The sequence below is a fragment of the Giraffa tippelskirchi genome, chromosome 6, assembly GCF_054371585.1.
Source record: "Giraffa tippelskirchi isolate mGirTip1 chromosome 6, T2T-mGirTip1v1.2.pri, whole genome shotgun sequence".
Taxonomy (NCBI): domain Eukaryota; kingdom Metazoa; phylum Chordata; class Mammalia; order Artiodactyla; family Giraffidae; genus Giraffa; species Giraffa tippelskirchi.
Window position 1 is genome coordinate 103,304,892 of NC_137280.1, and position 21,094 is coordinate 103,325,985.

General features: G+C 42.8%; 1 protein-coding gene across 8 annotated transcripts in view; it reads right to left on the reverse strand.

Annotated features, from left to right (window-relative positions):
* The window catches only part of GRAMD2B (GRAM domain containing 2B), a 119,548-nt gene that overhangs the window by 25,580 nt on the left and 72,874 nt on the right, over positions 1–21,094 (reverse strand). For 7 of the 8 annotated variants that reach the window (XR_014056337.1, XR_014056336.1, XM_081499024.1 and 4 more), the window contains 2 exons: positions 3,437–3,556; positions 577–688 (listed from right to left, as the gene is read on the reverse strand). Coding sequence is in view for 6 of the 8 variants with exons in the window: in XM_081499024.1 (XP_081355150.1) it covers positions 577–688; positions 3,437–3,556 (232 nt within the window). In the remaining 2 variants the exon portion in view is untranslated. Of the gene's footprint in view, positions 1–576; positions 691–2,731; positions 2,773–3,436; positions 3,557–21,094 lie in introns of all 8 variants that reach the window. The other variant, XM_081499027.1, reaches the window with a different exon arrangement.

Below are 21,094 nucleotides of genomic sequence, written 5' to 3' on the forward strand. Positions count from 1 at the left end.
AAAATGGATTTTACATTAGTAATATTTTCATAAATTTACTATTTAGTTAAATTTCTTGGGTGAGTCAACAGTTTCTTGTTTTAGTTGTTAGGAGACACATATTCAAGTATCTTAGGAGTGAAGTGTCAAAAAACCCCAAACTGTTGACCTCAGTATGTCGTACTCTATGACACAGATCTGTCTGGGTGTATTTCAGAGCAGATTCTTCTGGAGAAGAATCATAACCCTGTTCCAGGTTTTCCTCCTCTGTGTGCACTTGGGAGGCCTTCTATTCACACAGATGCCTTATCAGACTATAACTGCAGTGCAAGGATGTCACAGTTCTCCTGGTCTCAGCTAATTATTAGACAAGCACATGAATCTGGGTTGGCCCCTGCTCTCTGGGCACTTAGAGTCTGGGGCCACAGTGCAGGACTCACTACCATTCAGCACATGCTGCAAGGTCAGCTGTGAAATCCAATGTTCTCTAAATCTGTACCTGCGTTAGTCCTGGCCCTTGTGTTCCTTCCTCCAGCTGGCTTCAAATCAATACCCCATTCGCCCTCTGAGACGATACACATCTCATTCCTAAATTACCTGGCTTGAAGATGAGGACTTTTTCCTTTCAATCTTAGAGTCATTCTTGCTTTCAGTTTTACAGTCACTTTTCTCATTTGCTGAAGGGGTACCGTCGAAACTGGATTTTGACCTGAGGAAAGAAAATCCAGGGAGTCTATAAAATGAATTTTTTTTATGCTACCCAGTAATTTTATTACATCTTAATTATCACGCCAGCTCACAACAAAGCCTTTTATTGGTTTTTCTCTTCTAGATATCAATGATCACTCAGTACTCTAAGGGCATTTACCCAGCATGTGATGTGGGTGACGGGGTGATTTCAGCAGCTAGTCATCCCAAACTACAGAAATCATATCTTATGGAAGAAGGAAGTATTGATCAAGCTGTGAAAGTAATTATATCATCTCAACAGTACTTCAAGCAGTATACAGAGTAGTACTGGGGGCCAATAATGGAAGCTGCAGCTATAGTTCAATCCAGGAATATTTTGGTTTCAAAAGTCTCTCAATACTTCACAAGTGTTAATTGAGTGAGATGCTGCATTAAATGCATCAGAACAGACAAGACAGTCTTTATCCTTAAGGAGCCTGTGCACACATCAAGCATCTCTTTTAAAAGGCAGTATGTGATACAGCATCAAAACAATGCATATCACAGGCGTTAGGAGGAGATACAGAGACAGTAAGTCCAACAGGAGGTAAGAGAAGAGACCAACAGGACAACATGGGTTTAATACACTGGGCCTAACAGGATGAGCAGGAACCGAGTATGAGGAAAAGAGAGACAGATCATCACAGAGTGGAAGTGCAGAAGTGAAATCATGATTAAAAAAAGACCATGTTTGGAAGTCCTTCCTTTGTTCTCCTAAGGGCAGAGGTCAGAGCTCCTGGACTTCTTTCCGAAACAGTTCCAGTCCTGCTTCTCCATTTGGGTAGCATTTGCATCTTCAACCATAGAGCAAAACACAGCCATTTCAGTGTGGAATGCGTGCATGACTTTTAGAGGTATATTCAGGAACAAGTTTCGTGATACAATTATATAGATTTTTTTGTTTCTTGGGGGGAACATGGCACATGAAATTCATGATTCCACAACAGGATTCTTTAGATCAAGGCGCACTTAAAAACAATGTTTGGTTCAAAGTGAATTTAAGAAGACTCTTAAGCAATTGGGGTGGCATATGGGTGTGACACAGAAACAGAAATGAAGTTAGAGAGACTTTAGGCTCTGGTTTTCTCAGCCATGAGGCGATGGACCATGCAATGTCCCAGGCCTCTGCCAGCCCCAACAGTTTGAGTCCAAGATACCTATCAATCAATTCAAGGCACAGAGATTTAGATTCAACTAGTGGCCATTGAACCAACTTATGGATATAAATGCCTTTAGAACTCTAGGAATTACTTAAAAAAAAAAACTGAGTAAACATTTGTACTCAGCTTGAAAATAGTTTTTACAAATGTCAAATTACCTATTATTTATACCAGTCACTAATTTGAATTTATCACCTCTATTGATTCAAATTAATAAATGTTAATGGTACTGTCAAGGCAATGATCAGACCTTTCAAAGAACTACGGGCTGTAAGCAAAAGCGACAGAAGGGCCGCTGGGCCCTTGGTTTCAAGTGGCACAAGCAGAAGGGTTTGTCTGCACAGCACTGGTCTGCAGTAAGGATGGGAGGGATGTTCATTTACATATATGATTTCTTTGTGCCTTTTCAACTTCTCACTTCTTACAAATGACTATGAGCAGGACCTGAAGCCTAGTGCAAAAATTTTTATTAAAAAATTCAGAATTTCCAGACAGTGAGAGCAGAGCCTTCAACCAAGTGCAGAGCTCTCTGCACTACACAGATCACACGCTGGAGAAGTTTCACAAGCCCTGGTGCTTGGTGTAAGATGATGAATGTATTAGTCGCATGTGAAGCCTGGGGAGTGGAGTTACATATGTAGTGTATTCCAGAGCACCTGCGGTAGCCAGTCAATGGTGGTGCAAGTCACAAAAAACAACAGGCTTTATGTCTTTGCTGAGTAAGGCAGGATGCTCTGACAGGAAAACAGCTGTAGAAAGAACAGTTGAAAGTGAGATGCATCAAAACAGACTTGCAGAAAAGATGGAGAGAGAACTGGGAGTGATAGAAAAGAAAAATCAGGGGGCACAGTCAAGACTTATGCTTGGTCCTGAGCGAGGAATAGATTAGCAGAGAAGACGTGGGCTGGGGTAGCCAGGAAGGAAGGGAAAAGTAGGAGTTATTGAACCATCCTTTAGCAGAGGCCCAAAGACGTAGAAGGCAGCAGTTCTGACAGTTCTAATAAGGGGAAGAGAGCTATCACTCCACTCGGTGTGGATGAACAGCCAGAGTTACTGAGCCTGGTTTCCAGCACTGGTCCCTGGAAACAGGCAGTGCACACCCTGCCCAAGGATCCCAGGCAAGGTTTTTTTCCCTCCTCTCCTCTCTGCAGCTGCCAGGAAAGTGAGACGGCAGGTGTACACACCCACAGGCTGAGCACACAATTCAGCCAGGGTGGCCTCATCAGTACCCTGCCAGTCTTTCCAGGTGCTTTCTAACTCTGTGCCAGAGAGGGGGCCACCCGGGCTTTATCACATAGCAAAATCAGTGCTTTGAGAAAGGGGCAGAAAGTTTGCAGAAGACTGGGGTGGGAAGGAGAAGAGAGACTGCTAGGAAGAGCTCAGAGAGAAAGCAGGTGCCAGTGCCTGGATGTGAAGGAAAAAGACCTCACTTCTTTCTCAGGGGTGTCCCCTGTCTGTGGGAGATCTTCCGTCTTAGCCACTACCATAAAACTAGAAACACCAGCGCTTTCCAGCAACCCCTCCTCCTGAAAGGCCAAAAAAACAGAGGGAGTCATGTGAGGACTCACCGCAGGGAAATGGTTCTCTTCTGGTCCTGGGACTCGGCCTCGCTGGATGGGGTGGGAGACAGGGCTGCTGGCGACCTGCATACCTTCTTCTTCTCCTCCACACCATTGTCAGCCTCTGAGCTGGGGAAGAGAAAACGCTTCACCTTAGACATCCAGGGTGGGGAGGATGGATAGACGATGACGTGACCTCACTTTTCTGAAAGTGGAATGATCTTCAATCCTGCGACAGGCTGAAGTCAACAAGGACAGCTGTGCCCTTCCCATCCCTCCATTCTGGTCCCTCCGCTGGTGTCAGAGGAGGAGGAGCTCTGGGTCATGCCGGCTTCAGAAACACCTGCAGGTTTATGTGCAGGTAAATGTCCGACTTTGCAGGGACTTGCTGGCTCCCGGGTCTGTGGCCCATGAGCCCTGCACTGCCTGGCTCGGCCCTGCCCAGCACGGAGGTGGCAGGTCACCTGGAGGCTGGGAGGGCCTCCTGAACCTGCTCAAGTGTGGCCTCCTGCCAGGTGTGAGTTGTCCCCCGGGAGCCCCCACCCCTTTTGTTTGCACTTACGTCACTTATCACCTTTTGTTGTAGTCCTACAGGACTTGGCTTGGGTGGTTACTAATTTCACCAAGTGCCTCTCTCCAGCAATTACAATCTCTAATCCACACCACCACCTAGGCTAGGTGGGAATTACTACCCCCATTTCACAGAGGAAGAACCTGAGGCTCTTACATGGTGAATTACTCGCCCCAATTCATAGAACTGGCACCTGTATGAGTTGGGATTCAAACTCAGGTCTGTCCATCTGAGAGGCCTTTGTGTAGAAGGCCATTCTCAAATTTTCTTTCTTCGCATTCACCCATCCCCCCAACCACATGTCTGTCCTCTGAGCCCTCTTACTAGCTGTGTGATGTGGAAGCCCCAGGCTGGGGTGAAAATCTCATTGATCTTTATACTGACCTCAGGGTCTAGGACAGTGCTGGTATATAATCAACCTAATGGGCTTTTGGAAAACTAGGTCTGACCTTGGTGAAAGAGGGAGAAGAGGGGACAGTAAGTCAGAGGCTCGTATGCTGAACCATTAATGGATGGAGGAGGGCCAGTGCGGTAGACACAGGAAAAAAGTTCCCACAACCTAGTCAAGTAAATTGAATAAACCAAAAAAAAAAAAAAAAAGAAATCCACTCGAGAGTCCCTCTTTAAGTAGGGAGAAAAACGGTGTGTGGAACTTCAATAATCCACGTCAGCATTCCTTCAAATATTTACCAAATTCTCTGAAGGGTCAGATTCAGGCCCATCGTGCGCAGCACCTTTGTGGACTCAGAAAGAGCCATACCCAGTCAAAGGCACCCATGAAAAGGTGCTGTCTGTCTGACTGTAGCCCTGTGGACACATGGCCTGCCAGAGAAATGGTGCCCCTTGTTCTGGGCAGAAAGAGCCCAGGGCCAAGATGTAGAGGAAGCAAAGTGGCCGGATGTCAGCCCCTCCTTGCCCCACCTATCCTGACCAGACACTTGTGTGCAGTGCGGGGCCCTCAGCTTTCACCAAGTGGGCGACTCTGATGCAGGGCCCCTAGCTTAGCACTGACAGAATTAGAGACCCTGCCTCTAGGTCAGCCCACAGAAGCCATGCTTGTCAATGACAGAACATTCAGGTATGCATAGGTTAAAATGGCTTCTATAAAGAGAGTCTCCACCCTTCTAGTCCCTAAACTGCCGCCTGGTCTCCAGCACTGGTCCTCCCAGGAAGGCCCTCCTCAGCGACACAAACTCCCCAGAACCTCCCAGCCCAGTCGCCCCAGCTCTGCTGTTGCTGTCTCTATAACTCACTGGACCCCTCCTTGATTCATGCTGTGGACTGTTAACTTTTTTCTCCCAACTGGCTTATCAATCCAACTATGAGACTGAGTTCCTTAAAAGCAGGGAACTTCTGTTTTTTTCCACTACATTCAAATCAGCATTTTGCTTACTGTGGTCACTTGCCGGTGTTGATCGATATGGGATTGACAATTATTTGATTCTGTAATGCTAAAGCAGAAGTGCAATTCATCTATGGGCCAATTCATTTTGGGGTTTTTGTTTACTCAAAGACGCTAAGGAAACTCAAGCAAGCTAATTCCTAACACTGGTAAGATGATTCTTGGAGGCACTCCTTATCCCAGAGGTCGTTTTGTCAGCAGCAGACTCTAACTGCTAGAACACGAAAAACAGAGACTTGCCTGTGCTTGAGCGAGGAAGGTGTAGGGGAAGAAAGAAACCACTTCCTCAGTGCCTCTCAGTCACTGTCAAGTTAGAGTCAGTGAAGCTGAACTCTCACTGACAAGGGAGATGAAATAACAGGTCTCATTTAGGTCATGAAAACAAGGAAATCAGTTTAAAAAACAAAACAAAACAAACAAACCAAAAACAAGAAGATGAGGTTCTTTCAAGGACACTGACTATAAGAATTAACTTAAAAAAAAAAGAAGCCAAGTCAACGATCCTCTTCTCTCAACAAATGCTTGTTGATGGGTCCCTGCTGGCCCAGCTGGATATTCAGAGCCAAGCGGGTGAGACAGATAAATGAGTTTCAGTTTTAAGGAAGCACAGAAGCGGGAGAAGATGCTGGGAACAGGGGATCCATCTTCACCTGGTATTAGCAGCTTATTTCTTCTCCAATCTCAAACCCAATTTAAGCATCAGTTATGGGCTCTGAAAGCTTCTCAGTAGGGAGTTTGTGAGCAATTGCCATTGATAGACAAGGGTGGCAATGCTTGGGAGATAAGACAGACACACTTATACTAACCAAGCCTGACTTTACCTACTAGGCAGCAGCATATGTATTACCAGCTAGGAAGTGATGGTTTCAATAAGACACTGCCACACACTGTTACACAATCTATAAATTAAAAAAACAGGTTGACAATCCCTATCAACAGTCTAATATTTCTTACTTCCTTGACCTCATTAGTTTGATGATGAATTGATTCAGACTTCACAATGTTTCAGAATTAGAATTTTTACATGGAGTCCACTATTATTCCTCCTGGAAAGTCTCTCTCTGAGTTCAGAGTAAACTCAACACCTCTCTCCTGACGTATCTATCTCCCAGGCCCTTTGCCTTTCCTGCTAAGGCTGTGTTGTACTTCAGGCACCATCACATCTCAGTGATAATTAGGTTCTGTCTCAGGTGAATGATTATGCTGTATCTCAGATAAAGGCAAACAAGCGCCTCACTTTGGTTCAGTCCAGGAAGCTGTGTTCCTTCCTAATTACAGTGATAAACCCATGTTTGTCTCCCTTCAAGTTAAATTAGTCTAAGCTTGGGCATAAGAAAAGTCACTAAATTCCTTTATGGTAGTACCAGTGAGATAGTTTTACATCCACTATCATTTTAAAAAGTCCCTGATTATCATTTCTCGAAACCAGTCTTGCCCAACAAAGGTTAAGAAGTGACTTGAAGATAGCATATATTTCACCAGAAAATAAAATCCTGGAAATCGGATGGTCACGATTAAGGTCAGGTCTGTGAAAGCAGAGTGATGCTGAAACCCCGTGCTGAAAACTAGGCTGCCCCTGGACTTGCCAAGATCTGTAGCCTCCGACTTGTTTTTAGTATGCTGCCTGCTTGGTGACCCCCTGGCCGGTGGGCAAGAGTGGCAGTCCTTGGGAAGCAGAGGGATGGGCTGTAGGGACAGAGGAGGACTCTGGGGACCACTGGGCAGCAGCCATACGGCAAACAGAAATAGCACAGTACCCGAAGCAGGAAGCAGCACGGGGTGCACAAGATGCGGGAGTTGGTGATGGAGATCAGTGCCTCTCCAAGAACCTCTCGGCCTCTCCCAAGTGCAAAGTAAACTCAATCTAGTTTGGGAGCAAACTAGATTTTTGTAAGTCAGGAAGAATGGTCTTTCCTTTACAATTCTGATGTAAGCATATCTTTATCTGGAAACTTTACATTGTATTTATCTATTGACATATTTATTCCTGAATAGGTACTAGAAGCACAACAATTCAAAGTTACAAATGGAAAAACAAATCTCCCTTGTGCCCACCCCGGTTTCATGGTTGCCCTGTTTCTCTCCAGAGGCACCTACTGTTCCCAGCTCCCGTGTACCCTTCCAGGGAATCTGAGTGCATATGAGTGTGTGTGTATTTTAAGCACAAGTGACAGTACGCTATTCTATACCCCTGACCCCTTTTTTTTTCAACTTACAGTATCTTGGTACTCTTTTCCTATTAGTACCCATAGAGCTTCCTCATTCTTTTTAATGAGAGCATAGAGCGCCACTGTAATGGCTGACTTATAATTTAACTAGTTCCTTATTTATGGGCATTTAGGTGATTTCAGTCTTATCATAAATACAGACAACATGACTAAGAATGTCCTCGTATGTTATTACGTGTGAATATATCCACAGGATAATTTCCTGGAAATGAAACTGCTGTGTTAAAATGTACACAAATAAAAAAATTTTTACAGTTATTGCCAAACTGCCTTTAGTAAAGGTTTTGTGGCTCACACCCATAATATGTATCAGAGTTTACACATTTCTACCAAAGTGTTAAACTTAAAAAATAATTCAGCGTGCCTAGCAGGTACCTAGCACATAGAATAACAATTTTACCAATGACTAGTGTTAAAGTTTTTTTTTTTTAAGTGTTAAAACTTTTGATCTCTACAAATGTGAGAGGTAAAAAAAAAAATCCCATTATAGTTTTGATTTGATTTACATTTCTCTTCTGATAAGTAAGGTTGAGTATATTTTCATATGTGTGTTCTTTATTTCCTGTTTTGCAAATGAGCTGTTTTTATGTACATTTTGCCATTTTTTCTGATGGGCTGCTATAGAAACATTTAGGGAAAACAATTCTGATCATAAATGCATCACCAAATTCTTGGCAATATCCTAGAACTGACTTTTTAAATAAATAAACATTTAGAAAAGTTAAATGGATATTAGAGGTCAGCATAACGTTAAAATAAAACATTAATGACAAATTAACTTTTCCTTTTTTCCTGATAGGCTTACTGGCAGATTTTAAAAAGAAAAGCCAAAAACATAGTATTCTTTGGTTTCGGCAAAACCTGTGCTGAAACCTGACAGGCTTCAGTTCAGGGTGGAGAACAGGAGCACAGATGTTTGCCTCTTCTTTCTGAGGCCTGTTAAAATGAGAAATAATAATCCTGCTTACAATAATGGTGGGAAACCATCCACAGAAGAGTGATTGCCCCACATTTCTGGAAAATGAAAGCGAAGCACAACATGAACTCATGCGGTAAAGCAGAGGAAGTTGTATTTTAGAATTTAGGCATCAATGGAAGATAAGAGAACAGAACATGTTTCTCAGAGTTCAATAAGGTGCTAGAAGAGGAGGATGTAAGAAGTGTGGAAAACATTAAAGAAAATTAAAGGTGTGTATGTGGGTGCTCAAAATCTCTGCCCATTCTCCACCTCGCCACCCCTCTCCCCCCGCCCGACCTCAACACTGAAATGTCAGATAGTCAGCTACTTAGCCTGTGAGAAAAAAAAAATTAGAAAGGTTGTCAATTTAAAAAAATGAATAACTTAGCAGCAGAAAATCAGGGTACCTAGTATGGAGGCTGAAACCCCAGAATAAATCCCTTCTCTTCTTTCCACTTTGAACAAAGTCAATTCAGTTCAGTCGCTCAGTCGTCTCCGACTCTTTGGGACCCCATGAATCGCAGCACGCCAGGCCTCCCTGTCCATCACCAACTCCTGGAGTCCACCCAACCCATGTCCATCGAGTCGGTGATGCCATCCAACCATCTCATCTTCTGTCGTCCCCTTCTCCTCCGGCCCCCAATCAGGGTCTTTTCCAATGAGTCAACTCTTTGCATGAGGTGGCCAAAGTATTGGAGTTTCAGCTTCAACATCAGTCCTTCCAATGAACACCCATGACTGATATCCTTTAGGATGGACTGGTTGAATCTTCTTGCAGTCCAAGGGACTCTCAAGAGTCTTCTCTAACACCACAGTTCAAAAGCATCAATTCTTTGGCACTCAGCTTTCTTCACCGTCCAACTCTCACATCCACACATGACTACAGGAAAACCATAGCCTTGACTAGACGGACCTTTGTTGGCAAAGTAATGTCTCTGCTTTTAAATATGCGTTCTAGGTTGGTCATAACTTTCCTTCCAAGGAGTAAGCGTCTTTTAATTTCATGGCTGCAATCACCATCTGTAGTGATTTTGGAGCCCCCAAAAATAAAGTCTGACACTGTTTCCCAATCTATTTCCCATGAGATGATGGGACCAGACGCCATGATCTTAGTTTTCTGAATATTGAGCAAAGTGGTCCCAAGCTAAGTACCAACTCCCTATCCATGTTCTATTGAACTACTCTAATTCCTCATCTGACCCCCCACACCCACCAGTCCCTCATTCTTACATAAGAAATGACAGCTAAGGATTGCCAGACCCTTGAAGAAAATCTGAAGTCTTAAAGAAAAGACCAGGATAAACCAACAAGAAGGTAAAACCCCTAGAAAACTGACTTCAGAGAACATAAGAAAATAAACAAGCAAACAAGCAAAACAGAAACCCAAAACCTTCTAATTAATATCTTCAGAGAGAAGACAGACCTCATAAAACAGACCACAGTATTATGCAAAAGGATCGAGTTCAAATCCTTATAGCCTACAAAGCACTTCCAGACCTGCTGTCTCTGCCCCTCCAGATCCCTCTAACCCCCTTTTCTCAATTCATGTTCCCACAAGAAAATCTGTGCACTAGCTGTTCCCTCTGCCTGGAGTGCTATTGTCCCCATAAAGGGCAACACATGATTCTCTCTCTCCTTTCCTTCAAGTCATTACTCAAATATTACGTTCTCAAGAAACACCTGGAGTAACAGGCAAATTTGGCCTTGGAGTACAGAATGAAGCAGGGCAAAGGCTAATAGAGTTTTGTCAAGAGAATGCACTGGTCATAGCAAACACCCTCTTCCAACAACACAAGAGAAGACTCTACACATGGACATCACCAGATGGTCAATACTGAAATCAGATTGATTATATTCTTTGTAGCCAAAGATGGAGAAGCTCTATACAGTCAGCAAAAACAAGACTGGGAGCTGACTGTAGCTCAGATCATGAATTCCTTATTGCCAAATTCAGACTTAAATGGAAGAAAGTGGGGAAAACCACTAGACCATTCAGGTATGACCTAAATCAAATCCCTTATGATTATACAGTGGAAGTGAGAAATAGATTTAAGGGACTAGATCTGATAGACAGTGCCTGATGAACTATGGACGGAGGTTCATGACGCTGTACAGGAGACAGGGATCAAGACCATCCCCAAGAAAGAGAAATGCAAAAAAGCAAAATGGATGTCTAAGGAAGCCTTACAAATAGCTGTGAAAAGAAGAGACAAAAGCAAAGGAGAAAAGGAAAGATACACCTATTAGAATGCAGAGTTCCAAAGAATAGCAAGGAGAGATAAGAAAGCCTTTCTCAGCGATCAATGCAAAGAAATAGAGGAAAACAATAGAATGGGAAAGACTAGATATCTCTTCAAGGAAATTAGAGATACCAAAGGAATATTTCATGCAAAGATGGGCTCAATAAAGGACATGAATGGTATGGACCTAACAGAAGCAGAGGATATTAACAAGAGGTGGCAAGAATACACAGAAGAACTGTATGAAAAACATCTTCATGACCCAGATAATCATGATGGTGTGATCACTCACCTAGAGCCAGACATCCTGGAATGTGAAGTTAAGTGGGCCCTGGGAAGCATCACAATGAACAAAGCTAGAGGAGGTGACGGAATTCCAGTTGAGCTATTTCAAATCCTAAAAGATGATGCTGTGCAAGGGCTGCACTCAATATGTCAGCAAATTTGGAAAACTCAGCAGTGGCCACAGGACTGGAAAAGGACAGTTTTCATTCTAATCTCAAAGAAAGGCAATGCCAAAGAATGCTCAAACTACTACACAGTTGCACTCATCTCACGCGCTAGTAAAGTAATGCTTAAAATTCTCCCAGCCAGGTTTCAACAACACATGAACCATGAACTTCCAGATGTTCAAGATGGTTTTACAAAAGGCAGAGGAACTAGAGATCAAATCGCGAATATTCACTGGATCATCGAAAAAGCAAGAGAGTTCCAGAAATACATTTACTTCTGCTTTATTGACTATGCCAAAGCCTTTGACTGTGTGGATCACCATAAACTGTGGAAAATTCTGAAAGAGATGGGAATACCAGACCATCTGACCTGCCTCTTGAGAAACCTGTATGCAGGTCAGGAAGCAACAGTTAGAACTGGACATGGAACTACAGACTGGTTCCAAATAGGAAAAGGAGTACGTCAAGGCTGTATATTGTCACCATGCTTATTTAACTTATATGCAGAGTACATCATGAGAAATGCTGGGCTGGATGAAGCACAAGCTTGAATCAAGATTGATGGGAGGAATCTCAATAACCTCAGATATGCAGATGACACCACTCTTATGGTAGAAAGTGAAGAACTAAAGAGCCTCTTGCTGAAAGTGAAAGAGGAGAGTGAAAAAGTTGGCTTAAAGCTCAGCATTAAGAAAACTAAGATCATGGCATCCAGTCCCATCACTTCATGGCAAATAGATGGAGAAACAGTGGAAACAGTGGCAAACTTCATTTTTTTGGGCTTCAAAATCACTGCAGATAGTGACTTCGCCATGAAATTAAAAGATACTTACTCACTGGAAGGAAAGTTGTGAGCAACCTACACAGATTATTAAAAAGCTTTGCCAACAAAGGCCTGTCTAGTCAAGGATATGGTTTTTCCAGTGGTCGTGTATGGATGTGAGAGTTGGACGGTGAAGAAAGCTGAGCGCTGAAGAATTGATGCTTTTGAACTGTGGTGTTGGAGAAGACTCTTGAGAGTCTCTTGGACTGCAAGGAGATCCCACCAGTCCATCCTAAAGAAAATCCTTTCAGAATATTCATTGGAAGGACTGATGTTGAAGCTGAAACCAATATTTTCACCACCTGATGTGAAGAGCTGACTTATTTGAAAAGACCCTGATTCCGGGAAAGATTGAAGCTGGGAGGAAAAGGGGATGACAGAGTATGAGATGATTGGATGGCATCACCGACTCAATGGGTATGAGTTTGAGTAAACTCCGGGAGTTGGTGATGGACAGAGAGGCCTGGTGTGCTGCAGTCCATGGGGTCGCAAAGAGTCAGACACAACTGAGCAACTGAACTGAACTGAACTGAATGAGACCCATTTATGTAATCAAAGCGTCGGAAAATAGCATCAAGATACAGAAATTTGAAAAGAGAAAAAGTAAGAGGGAAAAACAAGACATGTTTAAGCCTCGTACTTCTATGTCAAATGAATAGGAATTCTAAACAGAAAAAAAAAAAAAAAGAAGGCATTATTAAACCAAAAATATGAGCGGTAAAGAGGTTAAAGATGGGCAGAGGTTCCTAACTTCTTATTTTAAAAAGTTGGGAGTCAATTTCACAAGATATTTTGGTCAGGGTGTTTTTTTAAGAGGCAAATGCATTAAAATAGGAAGGAGAAAGCGATATGCAGGAAGAGAGGCAAGCAGGGAAGTTAGTATAAATGAGTTGACACATATGTTCCACCAAAACAGGAAGCTGAGAGAGAAAGTAGAGAATTAGCAAGCAAGAAAGAACAGGATGCATACATTTTTATAGACAATGAAGTAACACTACCACTAAAATCAAGCACAGTTAAAAGTTATTGGGGAGGCAGATGAAAAACTTAGAAGTTCTTTTTTTTTTTTTTCTGGAGTAAAGGCAGCAGAAAGAAGCAAATTAAATTGTTGTTAAGTTTGGTTCTTAATGAGAGAGGGCTGTGGTTAGACTTTATTTGGTTGGCAGTGGGGATTAATCGAAGATTTTTAGACAGAAGGAAATGATGAAGATGAGATATTACTAAATGCTTACCTCTTCTGGCACATACATCACAAGGGGCCTGATGATATATGTGCTCATGGAGGGTTACGTTCGCATCAATGTACAAGAACGGGAAGGGGCGCAGGTGGGGGCTGGAGACAGTGAGAAAACAGAAAGGCAGATGGGGGAGGAGTCTGACCTCGAGAGAGGCAGACACTGGAGAGATAATCGAGAGAGAACACCAGATTGAGTGAGAGAACAAGCAATGGAGAGGAACATCCAAGATAACCCGAAGGTTATCTGGGGAGTGGAGAAGATCAGCACCAGCAGGGGTAGTTACAGGGAACACAAGAAGAACTGTAGTTTTGTGGGAGTGATTTTGCAAATCTAGTTTGCCATATAATAGACATATATTGGTAGCAGGTAAAAAACTGTATTTGAAAACCAGCAGAACCCAGAGAACAACAACAAAAAGATACTGTCTTTGCAGAGGAGTTGGAAATCCTTGTCAGCTGGAAATGATTTCTGTTGAGTCACAAGCACACTGACATAGGGAGTGAAAGTGAAAGTGGCTCAGTGGTGTCCGACTCTTTGTGACCCTGTGGACTATAAGAATACTGGAGTGGGTAGCCTTTCCCTTCTCCAGGGGATCTTCCCAACCCAGGTATCAAACCTAGGTCTCCTGCATTGCAGGCGGATTCTTTACCAGCTGAGCCACAAGGGAAGCCCGAGAATACTGGAGTGGGTAGCCTATACCTTCTCCAGTGGATCTTCCTGACCCAGAAATTGAATGAGGGTCTCCTGCATTGCAGGCAGATTCTTTAGCAACTCAGCTATCAGGGGAGCTCTAAATCTTGACTGCAATATCGGGGCTGGAGGAATGGCTGAGCACAGACCACCAACTGGCCCCAACATGGCCATTTAACCTGGTTCCATGAACAATCACGTGATTCATTTCTACCTTTATACCTACTCCCAATTCTATTTTCAACATTACTGGTTTGGGCACAGACTTGGATTACCATGATACTGAATGGTTTGCCCTGGAAACGAACAGAGATCATTCTGTCGTTTTTGAGGTTGCATCCAAGTACTGCATTTCGGACTCTTTTGTTGACTATGATGGCTACTCTATTTCTTCTAAGGGATTCTTGCTCACAGTAGTAGATACAATGGTCATCTGAGTTAAATTCACCCATTCCAGTCCATCTTAGTTCGCTGATTCCTAAAATGTTGATGTTCACTCTTGTCATCTCCTGTTTGACCACTTCCAATTTGCCTTCATTCATGGGCCTAACATTCCAGGTTCCTATGCAATATTGTTCTTTACAGCATCGGACTTTACTTCCATCACCAGACACATCCACAACTAGCTGTTGTTTTTGCTTTGGTTTCGTCTCTTCATTCTTTCTGGAGTTATTTCTCCACTGTTCTCCAGTAGCATATTGAGCACCTACCGACCTGGGGAGTTCATCTTTCAGTGTCCTATCTTTTTGCCTTTTCATACTGTTCATGGGGTTCTGAAGGCAAGAATACTGAAGTGGTTTGCCATTCCCTTTTCCAGTAGACCACATTTTGACAGAACTCTCCACCATGACCTGTCTGTCTTGGGTGGCCCTACATGGCATGGCTCATAGTTACACCAAGTTAGACAAGGCTGCGGTCCATGTGATCAGTTTGATTAGTTTTCTGTGATTGCGGCTTCCCAGGTGGCTCAGGTGGTCAAGTGTCTGCCAGCAATGCAGGAGACCCAGGTTTGATCCCTGGGTTGGGAAGATCCCCTGGAGAAGGAAATGGCAACTCACTCCAGTACTCTTGCCGGGAAAATTCCATGGATGGAGAAGCCTGGTAGGCTACAGTCCATGGGGTCGCAAAGACACAACTGAGCAACTTCACTTTCACTTTCTTTCTTTTCCGTGATTGTGGTTTTCATTCTGTCTGCCCTCTGATGGATAAGGATAAGAGGCTTATGGAAGCTTCCTGATGGGAGAGACTGACTGAGGGGGAAACTGGGTCTTGTTCTGATGGGCGGGGCCATGCTCAGTAAATCTTTAATTCAATTTTCTGTTGATGGGTGGGGCTGTGTTCCCTCCCTGTTTGATCTGAGGCTAAACTATGGTGGAGGTAATGAAGATAATGGCCGGTGCATGCACAGCTGCACTCAGTGCCCCTAATCCTGCTCAGGGGGGCCACCGCTGAACCATGCCTCTGCTGGAGACTCTTGGACACTCGTGGGCAAGTCTGGGTCAGTCTCTTGTGGGGTCACAGCTCCTTTCTCCTGGGTCCTGGTGTACACAAGGTTTTGTTTGTGCTGTTCAAGAGGCACAAGATTTAGAAAAGGCAGAGGAACCAGAGATCAAATTGCCAACATCCACTGGATCTTCGAAAAAGCAAGAGAGTTCCAGAAAAACATCTACTTCTGCTTTATTGACTATGCCAAAGCCTTTGACTGTGTGGATCACAATAAACTGAGGAAAATTCTGAAAGAGATGGGAATACAAGACCACCTGACCTGTCTCTTGAGAAACCTGTATGCAGGTCAGGAAGCAACAGTTAGAACTGGACATGGAACAACAGACTGGGTCCATATAGGAAAAGGAGTATGTCAAGGCTGTATATCGTCACCCTGCTTGTTTAACTTATATGTAGAGTACATCATGCGAAATGCCAGGCTGGATGAAGCACAAGCTGGAATCAAGATTGCAGGGAGAAATATCAATAACCTCAGATATGCAGATGACACCACCCTTATGGCAGAAAGCGAAGAAGAACTAAAGAGCCTCTTGATGACAGTTAAAGAGGAGAGTGAAAAAGCTGGCTTAAAACTCAACATTTAGAAAACAAAGATCATGGCATCTGGTCCCATCACTTCATGGCAAATAGATGGGAAAACAATGGAAACAGTGGCAGACTATTTTTTGGGGGTTCAAAATCACTGCAGATGGTGACTGCAGCCATGAAATTAAAAGATGCTTGCTCCCTGGAAGAAAAGCTATGACAAACCTAGATAGCATATTAAAAAGCAGAGACATTACTTTGCCAACAAAGGTCCGTCTTGTCAAGGCTATGGTTTTTCCAGTGGTCATGTATGGATGTGAGGGTTGGACTATAAAGAAAGCTGAGTGCCGAAGAATTGATGCTTCTGAACTGTGGTGTTGGAGAAGACACTTGAGAGTCCCTTGGACTACAAGGAGATCCAGCCAGTCCATCTTAAAGGAGATTAGTCCTGAGTGTTCATTGGAAGGACTGATGCTGAAGCTGAAACTCCAAAACTTTGGCCATCTGATGCGAAGAACTGACTCATTTGAAAAGACCCTGATGCTGGGAAAGATTGAAGGTGGGAGGCAAAGGGGATGACAGAGGATAAGATGGTTGGACAGCATCACCGATTCGATGGACATGAGTTTGAGCAAGCTGTGGAGTTGGTGATGGACAAGGAAGCCTGGTGTGCTGCAGTCCATGGGGTTGCACAGAGTCAGACACGACTGAGTGACTGAACTGTACTGAATTCTGTTTTCCTTGATTTTCTTTCAAAGCCTAAGGCAAATCACATAGCTTCAAAGTGTGTTCAAATATCAAGATTTTGATTCTGAAGGAATAGAAGCCCAACTCAAGCTGGTTTATGTTTTTATTTTTAAAAAGCCACCCACAAGGGCTTCTGTCACTGCTTTAAGATGAAGTTAACAGTAGAGAAGAGCTGCAGCTGCAGACATGTCCCCTCAACCTTGGAGACACACAGCGGTGATCTCCAGGGTCTCCCTCTCCAAGTCTTCTGGGACATCAATGCCCCATTCATCCCCCTGAGACACTGCCTCCATTATGTGCCTCCATCATGCCCCTGTTCCAGAACTAACAACGGCTTCCTATTGAGCATCAGAATGAGGCATCTGGATGTGAGTCAAGACTCTCCAGAGTTTTTCAGTCTCTCTCTACTTTCTAAAATGATTCCTCCATTCCAGCCACATTGGTCCTCTCACCATGGAGGTTTAGTCGCTAAGTTGTGTCTGACTCTTGCAACCCTATGGACTGTAGCCTGACAGGTTCCTCTGTCCATGGGATTCTCCAGGCAAGAATACTGAAGTGGGTGGCCATTCATTTCTCCAGGGGATCCTCCCAACCCAGAGATACAACCAGGGTCTCCTGCATTGCAGGCGGATTCTTTACTGAGTCACCAGGGAAGCCCACAGCCTTGCTTTGTGTTTCATCCTCCGTCTGTGTATGGCTCTTGGCTCGTCTAGCCTACACTGTCCTTTCTGCTCCTTCCTAACAACCCACAACTATTCATTGTTCCACGCCCAGGACATGTCCCTCTTGATATTAGCCCCTCTTTACCTCTAATGTCTGGACATGAAAAAATTATGTAATTAACACTCATTGACTGGCCAATTTTGAGTATGTATAAAGTTCAGAACCATAATCAGCATTGGAAAAGGGGCTTGAGCTTAAATTTAATCTCAAGAACTATGTAGAAAACTCCTTTCCAAGTGTGATTTTAAATCCTGTTGGAAGAGGAACAGGCTGAAGGTGGAAGGTGGGGGGGGGGAATTTGTCTTCCTTTCACTGATTCAGCATTGTATGCAAACTTATCTTTCAAACTGATCATTAGTTAGGTGAGTAATAATTTGAAATATATGAAAACTGACTGTCTTCACTGTTGGAAGAAACAACAATTGTAAGCAAAATCATAATCAAACTAAATAACTTCTCGACAGTGGTATTTTGAGGCCAAGCACAACTGGAAAACAACAAAAGAAAGTGACAAGAAAATGCATCAAGGAGACAGCAATTGACTTTTCCAATTTCCAGGAAAGGTAGATTGATGCTGCTGATAGCTCTGTTTTGTTATTTATACCCTCAGCATGTAAACAGGATTTTGTATAGTACATTGCTCATGCTAACAAAGTTTCTAAAATATATATATCTCCGTCAAGCTAATAATCTTCCCAGGGGCAAGGACTTTAAATATTTTTTTGTATTTCTATCTCTACTCTTGTTTTGAAAGTGTTCTTCCGCCAACTGACACTTTTAATATACCTAAGATACGTTAAAGGAAATCTATTTAATTAAGGCTTTGGCCAGGAGGAAGTGTTTGGGAAAGACCTAGACTTTTAAAAGTGTAGTGAGAAACTTACCAAAACAGAAAGATAAGAATGAAAATTTCAGGTCGGGCATGAAATTCAGGAAATTGCAACCCACTCCAGTATTCTTGCCTGGAGAATCCCATGGACAGAGGAGCCTGGTGGCCTACAGTCAGTGGGATCACAAAGAGTCACACATGACTCAGCAACTAAACAACAACACAGGATTAACAAATCTTCAGCTATTATGGCAAATATTCAAAAGATCATAAATATCAAATGAGACTGGAAATTACTCAGGTACTGTAGATTAAGCACACACAGAAGAAAACTAAATCCACTGTCAAAACAACCCCATTAAAATCCAGGATAAAAAAAAAAGTTAAGACCTCTATTTTGGGTTTCTCAGAAGTGGAATCCTTCTCACAGCAGATCAGTTAGGAACCCCATTTTAAAGGAACAGAGGATCAAGAACTGGGAGGATGAGGATTTCAGGCAAAGTCATAAAAACTTTACAGTATGCAAAGAAGGAGAAGAAAAAAAGAACAAGTGCCTTGTATATCAGGAATGCCAGTAAGAAGGTATTTGTAGTGTTAGAATCTGGGAGGTAGGACTACAAAGAACCGGGTGTCTGAGGTGCTGTCCTTAAGCCTGGAGGGATGAGGGTGCAGCTGAGCAGAGGAGTTCTGAGTTTGCGAGAGATTAACAGAGCCCTGCCATGGTCTCCTGAAACGAGGCTCAGCTTTATGAAAATGCTACTCCTAAGGTTGATGTGTATTTTCTGATACGTGGGTACTGGAAGAGAAGCATGTCAGGGAGTTCCATTTTAGAGGCACTCTTCAGGAAAGAGAAGGAATGAGGACCAGGTGGTAAATGCGAAAAGGAAGAGGAGGGAGAGACACCCCAAAGGGATGGAGTCTTAGTAAACTGCACTGGTAGAACAGTGTTTTATGTTCACAGAAATTCCTTTGGAGTTAGACTTCCTTTCTCTTGTTACCATACCTACAGTAATAACTTTTATCTGGAGAGCGACAGAGAGACAGAATGTACCATGCCAGAAAAGCATGTATTTAGCCAGAAGGGAATATTTTACCTATGAATAGCACATTAACATTTAAGGTTAAAGAAAACTGTAAAACTACAAGGCCATTTAGAAGCCGACTTGGGAAGAGAGAAACATTTGCTTTGTTTTCAGAAATCCTGGTCCCTGTGGAGACCAGCTGTGCTCCTCCGGCCCTTAGCTATTGCAGGAGGTGTTTGGACTGGAAACAGCGGAGATATGAGCTGTCTCCTACTACTCTGGCGGTGATGACTGAAGTGTTTTCTTTCCTCTTATACCCTTCATTTCCTGGAACTCTATCTTTCTGTTTCATGTAGGGGAGGAGGAGAAAAGGTCAAAAGCGAGAGAGCTGAAAGACCAAGGTACGTAGGCATTGCAGCAGAGTTAAAAGTTGCCACAAGAGTCCAAAATAGTATAAGAGAGCCGTCTAGAAACTTATTTTTCCTTTGATTCCCCCAATTAAAACTGGCAGAACCACTGTCTCACTGTCCTGTAATCTGATCTCAAGGTGCAGAACTACACGTGTATGAGGACAGCTCAGGATGGAGCACACAGGAATTGCCCAGAGGTCACTGGGAAACACCACATCATCCCCAGCGATGAAAATGGACATGGGACCTTATGGATGTCATTACCACAGATGAAACTTCTCTCTGCTTGGATGCTAGATAGTATTACTGAAACTCAGGATTTCTTCCCAATGAAAAAGTAATGGGACTCAATTTCTAAAGAAGAGAGAGACTATCACTTTTTAAAAAATGGGAAAACTCTACATTAGAGAAAACAGTTTTCTGTAAAAGGCTTTGGTTTAACCAAAACACTTCCAAACTAGATATACTTAAGGGAAGAATAGTTCATGCCACCCTATGGCAAAAATAAAAGAGTACATTTTTAGTTATTTCAATATGGGATTCCATAATTATATAATATCTATGATATAAAAAGTATATCACATATCAGAATATTATTAATATCATAAAATATCATAAAAAGAATACATATTATATGCTGTATATCATGTATTATATAATATATAATTGATACATGTATCAAAATATGGAATAATTGTAGAACTAGGAACTCTGTTGAAAAGAAATGCTTATAATTATAATTAATGTAATTTATACATAATAATGAGTACCTTTTTCAAGGAAATAGACAGTAAAAGTCTAATAAATCTTACATCTGATATCCTCATTTCCTATCCTTTATCTCTCCCACTACAAATATGCATTTTCTCTACCTGTGCTAAAATATATATTGCTTTGGAAAACATCTATTCTTGGCCCCTCCCCTCTTCCTTGCCACACCCTCCTCCTGGATTTTCCAGATGACTTTACACTTGCATTGTTGTTCGCAGAGCATTCACACCCACACCACCATGCCATACTAGTCCTCTTGCCAACATTATGAGGCAGGTATGTAAGAAAGGTATTATCCATATTTCACAAATAAGGAAACTAAAATGAGAGCCTTGAGTGACCAAAGAACGATCTGAGTGACTGGACCTGCACTGCTTTAATACTTTGACTATCCGTCTCCTACCAGAGCTAGTCAGACACCAAGACCTGTGGATTGTACGTCCTTAACATATTCCAGTTATGACCCCTCCTGCTCTTTCCCAGTTCTACTGGGTCAGCTAGGGTCCTCAGTGTTTCCTGTCCGGACCCCTCA